This window comes from Peromyscus leucopus, chromosome 9 (genome assembly GCF_004664715.2).
Source record: "Peromyscus leucopus breed LL Stock chromosome 9, UCI_PerLeu_2.1, whole genome shotgun sequence".
NCBI classification, from domain to species: Eukaryota; Metazoa; Chordata; class Mammalia; order Rodentia; family Cricetidae; genus Peromyscus; species Peromyscus leucopus.
The window spans coordinates 113,730,186-113,742,679 of NC_051070.1; the positions used below are offsets into that span (position 1 = coordinate 113,730,186).

Consider the following 12,494-nt stretch of genomic DNA (forward strand, 5'->3'; position numbering starts at 1 on the left):
TCACTCAGGATGATTCTTTCTAGTTCCATCCATTTGCCCACAAATTTCATGATGTCATTTTTGTTTTTTACCACATATATATATGTGGTATATAATATGTAACACATTTTTCTTATCCTTTCTTGAGTTGAGGGGTATCTAGGTTGTTTCCAGGTTCTGGCTATTATGAATAATGCTGCTTTGAACATGGTTGAGCAAGTGATCTTGTGGTATGATTGAGCATCTCTTAGGTACATGCCCAATAGTAGTATTGCTTGGTTTTGAGGTAGATTGATTCCCAATTTTCTGATAAACTGCCATAATGATTTTGAGAGTGGCTGTAGAAGTTTGCATCAGCAGTGGATGAGTGTTCCAGTTACTCCATATCCTTTCCAACATAGGTTGTTGTTAGCATTTTTGATCATAGCCATTCTGACAGGTGTAAGATGGTATCTCAGAGTCATTTTGATTTACATTTCCCTGATGACTAAGGATGTTGAGCAATTCCTTAAACATCTTTTGGCCATCTGAAATTCTTCTGTTGAGAATTCTCTATTTAGCTTTCTATCCCACTTTTAAATTGGATTATTTGGTATTTTGATGTCTAATTTCTTGAGTTATTTATATATTTTAGAGATCAGCCCTCTGTCAAATGTGGGGTTGGTGAAGATCTTTTCCCATTCTGTAGGCTCTCATTTTGTCTTATTTACTGTGTCCTTTGCCTTACAGGAGGTCCCATTTGTTAATTGTTGCTCTCAGTGTCTGTGCTAATGGTATTATATTTAGGAAGTGGTCTCCTGTGCCAGTGTGTTGGGTTGTTTTATGTTTGGTGTGTGTGTGTGTGTGTGTGTGTGTGTGTGTGTGTGTGTGTGTGTGTGTGTGTACGTACGAGTACACGTGCACATGCATGTGTTTGTGCCTGTGTAGGCCAAAGGTCCACATTGGGTATCTCCCTCTATCCTTTTCCACCTATTTTTTGAGACATGGTCCCTCACTAAATCTGGAGCTTGCCAGCCAGCAATTCCCTCTCTGTGTCCCTCCCCTATGACCCTGAGCCCTGAGGTTACAGACACCTACTGCCTCACCTGCTCTCGCAGCCAGCTTCTATGTGGGTGCTGGGCATCTGGACTCAAGTCCTCGTGCTTGTGCAGCAGATATTTACACGGTACACACTGAGCCATCATCCCTAGCCCCAGCAGCTATTTTTCTTTTCTTTCTTTTTTTTCTTTTCTGAGGGGGGCGGTGTCAAGGCAGGGTTTCTCTGTGTCACAGAGCCCTGGTTGTCCTGGAACTCTCTCTGTAGACCAGGCTGGCCTGGAACTCACAGAAATTCGCCTGCCTCTGCTTCTCGAGTGCTGGGATTAAAGGCATGCACCACCACCATGCCCGGCTGCAGCTATTTTTCTTTAATTTTAAACTTACAGTAAAGTTATAGGAATAGTACAAAGAATTCTTTTTATTTAGAACCATGTCTTAGGGGTTCTATTGCTATGAGGAGACACCATGACCATGGCTACTCTTATAAAGGAAAACATTTAATTGGGGCCAGTTTATAGTTCAGAGGTTTAGTCTGTTGTCATCATGGCAGTAAGCATGGCAGCATGCAGGCAGACATGGTGCTGGAGAAGGAGCCTAGAGTTCTAAATCTGTATTGGCAGGCAGCAGGAAGAGAGAGTGAGCCACTGGATGTGGCTTGAGCTTCTTAAACATCAAAGCTTATCCCCCAGTGATACATTTCCTCCAACAAAGCCACAGTACTACAACAAGGCTACACCTCCAATAATGCCATTCCCTGTGAGCCTTTGGGGGCCATTTTCATTCACACCACCACGAACCATATCACTATAACATTGTATTTTGCTGATTGAAATTGAGACCTTAATTTTCCTATAGCTTGAACACTGTAGGTTATTATAAATCCCTCCTTTAGGCTTTATTTTTCACTGGAAAAATCGAAAGCCATGCAGTATATTCTTTTGGAAAAGAACTATGGGGTTTAAAAACACATAAATATTTAAATAGACTAGCACATGCTTGTAGAACCAGCATCCAGGATGCTAAAGCAGGAGAATTGTGAGTTTAAGGACAACCTGTGCTGCAAAACCAAAAGAATCCCTTAGCCATAATGTACCATATTCTGTTACAGATTCTATTCTCCATCAGTTATTTATTGTCCGATTCCTTGGTTCTATGGAGGTAAAGTCAGATGACCATCCAGATGTCGTTTATGAAACAATGCGCCAGATATTAGCTGCTCGGGCCATCCATAACATCTTTCGTATGACAGAATCACATTTATTAGTCACATGCGACTGTTTGAAGTAAGTAGTAACCCTCTCCAAACAAACTTACAGGAAAAATGAATTTTTAATTCAGCCTAATTAAAAAATTGTTTTCCAAATTTTTAATTATTATAGGTTAATTGATCCACAGACCCAAGTAACAAGGCTCACAGTGAGTTATATGTGATTAAAGTTTTAAGTATCTTTTGTTCATGTATTCATTTTATAGTTTGATAATAACCTAGTCCTATGTGTTCTAGTATGACAGTATCAATTTAGATTGGTCTTTAGGCTGTAGTTACATATAGAACCAGCTCCAAAAATTACTGAGCACTCTTCAACTTAAAGATTCAACACATTTTGATGCAATTGGTAGTTTTTATCCCTAGAGAGTTTATATGCCAAAGAAGTTAGCAGTAGGAATCAAGACATGAACATAATTGATTTTATTTTATAATTCTGTATTTCTTTGTAGGTACAAGTGTATGTTTTCATTTAGTTATTTACTAAGTAGATCATTTTTGTTGTTAAATTTGTATTGGTAAATATGTCATTAAATATAACTCAGTATTTAATAATCTCTTTGGTAATATCTACACCAAATATGGTATTATTTGTTCCTAGATTATTATTCTATTGAAAATTTGTCTTTAAAATTCTATTTTCAATATTTTTAGAATTTAGCATCAGAGTTTATCATCTAAATGCTGCTGTAATGTAAGATCTCATGTTTATTTGTGGTGTTTCCGTGGCAGTTTCCATTACCGTGTGTAGTTTTGTATGCTACACACCAGGAAAATAAACGACTCTTTGGATTTGTTCTCCGGACGTCAGGCGGAAGAAGTGAAAGTAGTTTGTCGTCAGTCTGCTATATATTTGAATCAAACAATGAGGGGGAGAAGGTACCTGGCTTTCAGAATGTTTATTTTGTAAAGCACCTATCAGAGTCACAGTTTAACCTAAACTTTCTAGAGAAAGCTCTCAGGTTGTGCCTAGTCCAGCTGAGCTGCTTGATGAAAGCATGCTGCTCTGGAGAGAGGAGTGCTGATGATGGAGCCTGTCAGGTTCTGTACTGTCGAGAGCTGGTTCAGTCTTCTTGCCTCATTAACTTATCCTAGGAATAGAATATATTCCCATAGTCATTTTACATCAGGATCATCACCTCAATCCCTCATTCTTTGCATGACTTACTATTTCAGTAGTGATGTTTTCAAATTTTAAGCTTTTTCTATTTTTGAGAACTTCATGTATGAGTACTGTGTTTACATCATTTCCCCTCCTCCCTTTCCACTTTCCAACTCCTGCTTTGTTTGTCCCCCCCCCTTGAAAATTCATGATTTTAATTATTATTATTGGTGTGTATATGTGTGTATAAACCTTACTGAGTCCATTTAGTATTGCTTTTATATGCATGTGTTTGGGGCTGATCACTTAGAATTGGATAGCCTCTTGGGTCTCATCCCTGGACAAAACAGGGTCTTCCTCTCTCAGCAGCCATTGGTTGCCTGTAGCTCTTCATCTAGGGGTCGGGCCTTGTAAAATTTCCTCCATTTACATCAGCATGTCAGTTGTTGTCAATTTTCAGGTCTTGTTTAGGGAGCCATATTGTCGAGATTTCATGGATCCATCTTCCGTGTCATGTCTAGAAGACACGAAGCAGATGTTCTGGTCTGCTGGCTCTTACAGTCTTTTCAACTCTCTTCCATGCATTTCCCTGAGCCTTGGGTGTCGGGGTTGTGCTGCAGATGTATCCATTGGGCCTGAGCACCCTACGGCCACTTGTGTTCTGCATTTTGACTAGTTGTAGATCTCTGTGCTAGTCTCTATCAGTTTGATACCATGAGAAGTAGGATGGGCACATGATGGAGGGAAAAGCCAGCAGGAGAAGTTTCCTCAGAAGATTCTGAAGAAAACATGCTGACATTTTTTTTTGGTTGAAATATTTTTAAATAAATTCTTATTTAACTAGTATGTTATCTTGAATTATTATAAAACTAGTTATGTCATCCATTTGGGTACTTGAAATTTTTAGTGTAATAGAAAAGTATCTGAGGTCTTCCTTTTTTATCCTTTTAGATTTGTGATTCTGTTGGATTGGCAAAACAGATAGCACTGCATGCTGAACTGGTAAGAGTCAGAGCCACTTAATTTCCAAGGATGTCTAAGCTAAAGCAGGGTAATGAAAGCTCTTTCATACTAGCAAGTAAATACAGTTGTTTTGCAAAACAAGATTAACAGTGGATGCTATTGTTCAGATATCATTTAGAATCTGGAGCCAGGTGGTGATGATGTACATCTTTAATCCCAGCACTTGGGAGGCAGAGGCAGGTGGATCTCTGAGTTCGAGGACAGCCTGGTCTACAGAGTGAGATCCAGGACAGCCAGGGCTACGTAGAGAAACCCTGTCTGGAAAAACTATTGATATGCCATATATAAAAGTACTAAAAAGTTATAAAGCTCGTATTAATTGAAATGTGCAAAGTTTAAAGTTACTTCCTATTTAACATGTTTGTTTTATTTACCCACCCCCTTTTAGGATCGTAGGGCATCAGAAAAACAAAAAGAAATAGAGAGAGTAAAAGAGAAACAACAGAAAGAACTCAGCAAACAAAAACAGATTGAGAAGGTATCTGTTCCTTTACGTGGTATTGGTGATGTTTAATTCAGCCCTGTGACTTTTAGATTTTAGTTGCCAAGTGAAAGTCCATTTCTGCTTGTTCAGCTACCTCATAACCAGATGATTCAGTGCATAGCAGAAAAGGGTTAACATCTGAATTGCATAGTAGCTGCCATGAAATATAACTTTCTGTTAAAGAAACATGCCAGAATTTTTGTATACCAATAGACTTAATTGTCTTGCTGAAAGCCACATTGACTGTGAAAGGGCAAATACTTATTTTAAGAATCAGCAAGAATCAACACGAGTGTCATATTCATATACGTACATGCATATATATGCATACACACACACACATGCACACAGTGTTCAGCACAGGTTGGTCCTGGCAACCAGACTGGGGTGACAAGGCATGAGGAAAGGACGGACACTGAAGACAGGAAGGTGCATAGACAAGCTGGGATGGGTGCTCGTTCTGATGGAGTGGCACCCACTGCCATACAACAGCCCAGAACTCAGTTTCTTATGTCTAGGTCTTGTGGAGGGGGAGCAGTCTGAGGTTGGAATCATTCCTGAGGTAGCAGGAGGGAAGAGGAAGCTGTGGTTGCTAGTTTTTGTACACACTGTCAGCATAGACCAGAAGGCAGCTTTGCCAGGACTTGAGATACTGTATAGTCCTTGACAAGGCTGTGCTCCTGTCGATAACATGTTCACTCAGAGCTTCCTACAGCACATTCATTCATCCATCTATTTATTTATTTATTTACTCAATTACTTACTTCCTTATTTATTTATTTATTTGTGGTACTAAGGGTCAAACCTACAAAAGGATAATTAAAAGTACACAGTTAAAAAAAAAAAAAGATAAAAACGACAGGCGGTGGTGGTGCACGCCTTTAATCCCAGCACTCGGGAGGCAGAGGCAGGCGGATTTCTGTGAGTTCGAGGCCAGCCTGGGCTACCAAGTGAGTCCCAGGAAAGGCACAAAGCTACACAGAGAAACCCTGTCTCAAAAAAAAAAAAGTACACAGTTTTCAGAGCCAAAACTTGATTAGGCGATCCATGAGATTGTAGGATCCTGTTAAGTGTGGTGGTGTTGATGGTAGGAAAACGGGAGAGAAAGTCACTGGGGAGGACACATGCGAAGAGACCAGTGAGAACTGAAGTGAGTGGACACAGGTGCCTGAGGAGAGAAGACGACAGAGACAACACAGCAGTACAGCTTGCCTGAGGGCAGGTGACAGCTGGAGAGGAGCAGGGCACGGGTGTGGACGGCGGTGGAGCTTCCTGACTGGGGGATTACTTGCGTGGTGTACAGTGAGATAGGAGGATATTCAGAACATTAGCCGTAGAACAAGAAAGGGAGGATAAAATATCAGACTTTTTTTTTTTTTTTTTTGCATGTTTGCTTTTATGGAATTATTCATATGATGCCAAAATTCACCCTGGTGTCTGATTTGTTGAATATATATAGTCTTCTTCTCATCGTATTGCCAGAACTGTGCATGTGACAGGCTTGGAGTGGCTCTCGAGCATAGTACGAGTGCACAGAAAACTAGTTCTCCATTTGACTGCTGACAGTTAACTTCCTTTCTTTTTTATCTTTCCACCAGGACTTGGAAGAGCAGAGTCGGTTGATAGCTGCTTCCAGTAGACCAAACCAGACTGGTAGTGAGGGCCAGGTTGTTGTCCTTAGCAGTAGCCAATCAGAGGAGAGTGATTTGGGAGAAGAAGGGAAAAAAAGAGAATCGGAAGCATAAACTTGTTTTTGCTTTTTGATTGATTTCCCCTTCCCCTGGAATGTGGCACAAGGTAACCATGTTGAAAGATCAAGGAGGAGACTAAGCTTTATATTTGCTTGTTTCAGCTTCATTTACAAAAGACTAAGCATGATAACAGGTTATATTGAGCATATCCTTAAAAATAAAATACTGCGCATTATCATCAAATTCCGCCTACCTAAATAAGACCTGCTTACTTCCTGTAGTAGATTGCTGAGGAATCACATTTGCTCAAGATATTTTTCTTTCAAATTGTGAACACTTTTTATCCTGCATTGTAATTGGCTGTCTCTATAAGAAATTATTTATTCTTCAGATTCTGACATTCGTGTGTGTGCTCTCTCCCTTTCTGTAGGAATATCTTGTTGGTAGTGAGAGAGTGTTCAGCCGAATGAGCTTAAAATCCGTTCTGTGGAGCATTCTACAAGTTTGCAAATATTCTAACAATATTAAGTATGCAGTAGGATTTGTATGAAATCACAGAACAGTGGCAGATGGTGCTGTTGATTTCAGGGCATTTTCTGGTCTTGCCCCCGTCTCTGATGTACTCTATCATGGCAGTAGGAAAGAGACTCAAGTATCTTGTTGGTGTTGACACAGTCCTTGGTATTTGTCACTGTCTTCTCAGTTCTCAGGTTGGGACTTTCATTATTGCTGCAGAGCAGTGAGGGTTAGAGTTTATTGAAAGATTTTGTTGTTGTTGTTCAAACATTTTATACAAGAATTGACATGTAAAGGGAGTGTTGTAGAGTGATACATTGTATTTTCTGTATTGTGAAATAATTTTTATTAATAATAAGTGACATCTCAAAAGATGTTCTATAACAATTATGTTTACTGCTTAGAATAAAAATGTGCAGTTTGGTTTAGAGAACATAATCTTTTAAATTTCAGACTGATAATCCCAGTATTTTCATAATCCCACATTTTGATAATGAATTGAATTGCCACTTTATATCCACAAAGGCAAATAACTAATTTATGAGTATAGAATAATTTGTACTAATTATTGTAAATACTTTTACTTTTCAAATGAGTCACAGGTCTAATTCCGTGAAAGACTGAAAAGGAATTGAACTCCTCATATAGTATAGGACCAAGGAAGGAGTTAACTTGCTACCAAGGTTGACATGTCCCTGCAGTTTATCTTCTGTCAAAACTCTTTCTTCACTCAGATTTTAATCTGTTTGTAGATTTTGTTTTCATGTGTTCTACATGGAAAAGTGTATATATACATATGTATAAGGTTAAATATATTGACTAAAGTATTTTACATAGTCATACATTTATAGATTTTCAAGAGGTTAACCATCAATTTCACAAGTAATTTCCTCTTAGTTCTGTATTAGAAGTGGCTTCTGTTTTAGGTATCAGAATATAGCTCAGATTCACACTCATTAAGAACAGTTTTCTGTAGTAATGAGATAACATATACATACAAATCTATATATGTGTATATATATATATGATCATGATATTGTTTTTATCCATGTGCCAAATGGAAGTAATGGTTATTTAATACACTTTAAAGTCTTATATTGCCTAAACATACAGTTAATTAGCAGCAATTTATGGAGTACATTTGGCTAAAAGTATATTTTGTACTTACTAAAGGGAATGCTTTCACATTAGTGTTTCCTTCTTGTTAACCTAGAAATTGCTGTGGTCAGTACTTGATTAGTTGTGGCAAGTCTTACTTTTAAGACTTTATGGAGGTTGGTAAGGTTTCTGGTTTTTGTTGTTGGTTTTATTTGTTTTGTTTTTGTTGTCTGTTTGATTTTGGCAGTGCTGGGGATCAAACCCAGTCTCTCACACATGCTAAATAAGTCCTCTACCACTGAGCTGCATCCCCATCCCAAGTTTTCAGTTTCATGAAGTTTTTTCTTGACATAAGATGTCCTGCGTACTTCAGGGGAAATATGTTGTTTTATAGTAAGAGTGCTCACCATCAGGAGACAGTTTTACTTGCTGCTGCTTTGCATGGTAGCAAAATGCTGCTATTTGGATAAAAATTCAGGCTGGGGGTGAGGGTTTTCTAATTCTTTTTAAGTCATATTTCATAGGAATTCCCACAGTTGCTGTCATGTCCACAGGTCAGACCAGAATGTGTTCCAATGCCCAGGACACGTTCTGAGTGTGTTGAACAGTTCGGATGACTCCAGTTCTGTTGCTATTAAACTGTATGGGATTCTGCACATCAGCTTTAATCAGCTCTCCTGCTTGAAGAAGGCTGCTTGTGAGCTTCTTCCTAAACATTAGTGCTGATCTTGGGCTGTTGTACTCTCCTCCAAAATCTCTCCCAGCTTTTTAGAAATTAATATTTCTTTAAAAAACAAATGAAATTTAGCCTACCTAATTCTGTTGTGCATTCTGTTACTTATATTGACAGTGCTTGCATAACTGTGGTAATAAATTCAATAGAAAATCGCTTATTTCTGTATCCTTGCTATAAACTCGCTAGAGACTAAAACTGTCCCTTTGAACAGAGTCCCTGAAGCTAATCTTGTTTTTGCCCTGTATTTAAAGATTACTTGGTGTTTAATTTCAAAAGAATTCCTAGCTCCACAGTGTTGGGATGAGGAAGTTGCCATTATTTTTTGAGAAAATGATAGTAGGATATACATAACATTGTAGGTCACATGATTTTGTGTGGTGAACGTTCACCACTTACTACAGGAATCACCCTATTTACAATTTGAACTGACAATATTGGCAGACCCTGAAAGCTAGTATATTACAAAATCTTCTGGTATCTGAATGAAATGAGAATATTATTTGATAACAAGCCTGAGCATTCAGATCATACTTTAAATATTAAACACACCAGTGTATGTCTCAAACAAGCTTTTCATCTTGTTTTTAGCAAGTTTGAGTTATTTCTCTTTGATGAGATTTTTATTCTACATTAATAACAAAGATTTGAAACTAGAACCATGCTGAACTTTTAATCAGTCTGGCTACACTTGTAAGTAATTGACTTCAGTTGATATGAATACTGGGGATTAAATGATAATTAATGTGCAAGACTGCTTTGTATATTTTGTGATTTTTGTAATGTAAGTAAATTGATTAACTCTTATTTCACTGATGATAATAACCAACTGTGCAGTGTACAATTAAAAATCATGCAGCATCTCTCTTAGAATTGGATTTGTGATCATGGTATAGCTTGTGGGGCAGAGAACTTATTTTTTCATTTGTCGAAATAGGTATTTGCTGACAAGGCTTCAAGAAATATGTTGAATTTTTTAAATGTATAATAAAGTCCATGATTTTTATACAGACTTTATGTATGAAATATTTGATAGTTACTCTGAATTTTATTTCTCCAAGTAATTTCGGATATTTTCAGTCTGGGCCTGGAGAGATAGCTCAGCAGTCAAGAGCACATGTTCCTCTTCAGAGGCCTGAGTTCAGTTCCCAGCACCCACATCAGATGGCTCACATTTCCTGCAACTTCAGTTTCAGTGGATCTGATACTTCCTTCTGACATCCATGGGCTTGTGCTCACATGCACTGCCCCCCATAGACACAGTACACACATATAATTAAAAATAAGAAGACAAATACTGGTTTCTTTTAATCCTTTGTAACAGTTTGGTCCCATAACAGCCAAAATAGGGGAAAAAAGTCACTTATCAAGAAAAGTTTAACTTTTTTTATAGCAAAGGAAAGAGACTTCAATAATTAACTATTCTAGTAAGTTATGATACATGCTTTGTGCTGTTATCCTACTTGAGAAATTCCTCTGGTTATAAAGGCAGGTTATTGTTTGCTCCTGCTTAAGTAGCTTGGACCTGCAGTTTTAATACTAGTGTTATTTATTCCATGTGCTCTTTGTAGTTTATTATAGCACTTGGCCATCTCTTTTCTTCTGCTGAGAGTTTATATTCTAATTTGTTTTGAGTTTTACAAAAATGTATATGTACTTGTAGGTCAAGGGAGTGGATGAAATTAACTAGAATTTTATAACTTATCTAATTGCATATGTGATCTAAGCAAACATTTCAAGTTCACTAATATTGGGAAAATTTTAGTGTAAAAATAATAAGTCTGTGTTTACTCAAGTAGCTAATGTAGCTATGGATCCTTATATCAGAAATCAAAGAGCTGGCCAGGTGGTGGTGGCGCACGCCTTTAATGCCAGCACTCATGAGGCAGAGGCAGGCGGATCTCTGTAAGTACGAGGCCAGCCTGGTCTACAGAGTGAGTTCCAGCACAGCCAGGGCTACACAGAGAAAACCTGTCTTGGAAAACCCAAAGAATGAAAAAAAGAAAGAGAGAGAGAGAGAGGGAGGAGAGAGGAGAGAGAGAAAGAAAGAAATCAAAGAGCTTTAGTTGCACTAAAATGGACTATGTTAATGCTGAAAATACTAAGACTGAATATGGAAACTTCATTGTGATGGCTGACTGGGCTGCAGTGAAACGGAATGTATCATCTTACCTCTCTGAGGTGCCATATGAACAAGACAAAACCTGGCTTAATGAACACCTGTACTTTTCCTCACCTTTCTCATACAGAACACTATATATAGGAATAAAAAGTTGGTTTATTTTGTTTTGTTTTTCGAGACATAGTTTCTCTGTGTAGCTTTTTGCGCCTTTCCTGAACTCACTCTGTAGCCCAGGCTGGCCTCGAACTCACAGAGATCTGCCTGCCTCTGCCTCTTGAGTGCTGGGATTAAAGGCATGTGCCACCACTGCCCGGCTTTAAAAAGTTTAAGTATCTTTTACTTATATACAGTGTAGCATAAGAATAAAAATTAATAATTAAAAATATTTTAATTATAAAAATTTAAATATAATTAAAATGTATTTAAAAATATTCTTTACATGTAATATAGTATAGAAATAAAAATTTAAACAGGCATCTTCTGTTGGTAGTGAGCCCTTTCTCTGTTCAGTACCAGCCTGTATTTAGTGCAAAAACCGTAAGTTCATTGATTCGAAAACCATTTAAATTCCTCTGCTAGGGATCACATTAATCAGTACGTGGTGAGACATAACCAGGAATTTTCAGAAAGATGGCAAATGTTTTTCCCATCAGTGATAGAATTTCAATTCAGAGTTCTAAATGACCCTGTCTGTGTACTTGACTATAAAGAAATGATGTCAGCTGACTGGCATTTGAGCACATGGGCTGCTAGTTTCTAGGTCATGTAATGGGGTTCTTCTGCTCAGTTGAATCAGAAGACATATTTTCTGTCAAAAGATTACAAAAGTCATGGCCAGGTATGGTTGTGCACACTTTTAATCTTACCTTCCAAGAGGCAGATGCAGGTGGATCTCTGTGAGTTCCAGGTTAGCAGAAATGAGAGAAGACAATTGTCGGAAGTGTCACCTGTTATTTTGAGTGCAAAGACATTGATTCATACACTTACTGTAAGACCGGTACACAGTTAGAACTGGGTGTGTTTCAGTTACCTGAAATCTGCTGGCTCCCGAGGCAAGCCTAGTAGCCTAAAATGGCTTTGAATTTGAGGCCCTCCCACCTCACTTCCTGAACGGTTTGGATTATAGGCATGTGCCACTGCACTTGCTTGAGTTTTTGGTTTTGATTTTTAATTACCTTGCAGTTCTAGACATGTGTTGAGAAACTATATTCAAAGCTACTTTAAAAATTTGAAATTTATTTTGGCAATCACACATGTATATATTTTGATTATATTTACTCCATCACCTCCTCTTATCCCCTTTCCATTCTTGCTGAGCCCCTTCTTCCCCTTAATAAGTTCCCTTTCTACTTTTATTATTTATTTGACTCACTAGTAATTAGAGTTGCTTGCGTGAGTATGAAGACAGGGCAGTGCAAATGTAACAAGTAAGTAACTTACT

At 38.0% G+C, this 12,494-nt stretch overlaps 1 protein-coding gene across 1 annotated transcript in view; it reads left to right on the plus strand.

Moving 5' to 3' along the window:
- Appl1 (adaptor protein, phosphotyrosine interacting with PH domain and leucine zipper 1) overlaps positions 1–8,350 on the plus strand; it is a 45,987-nt gene extending 37,637 nt beyond the window's left edge. Inside the window, exons 17-22 of the mRNA XM_028882415.2 lie at positions 2,126–2,300; positions 2,397–2,433; positions 3,017–3,163; positions 4,338–4,388; positions 4,798–4,887; positions 6,492–8,350. Of these exons, the coding sequence (XP_028738248.1) occupies positions 2,126–2,300; positions 2,397–2,433; positions 3,017–3,163; positions 4,338–4,388; positions 4,798–4,887; positions 6,492–6,638 (647 nt within the window). The 3' untranslated portion in view covers positions 6,639–8,350. The remainder of the gene's footprint in view (positions 1–2,125; positions 2,301–2,396; positions 2,434–3,016; positions 3,164–4,337; positions 4,389–4,797; positions 4,888–6,491) is intronic.
- Positions 8,351–12,494: the final 4,144 nt, after the last annotated feature.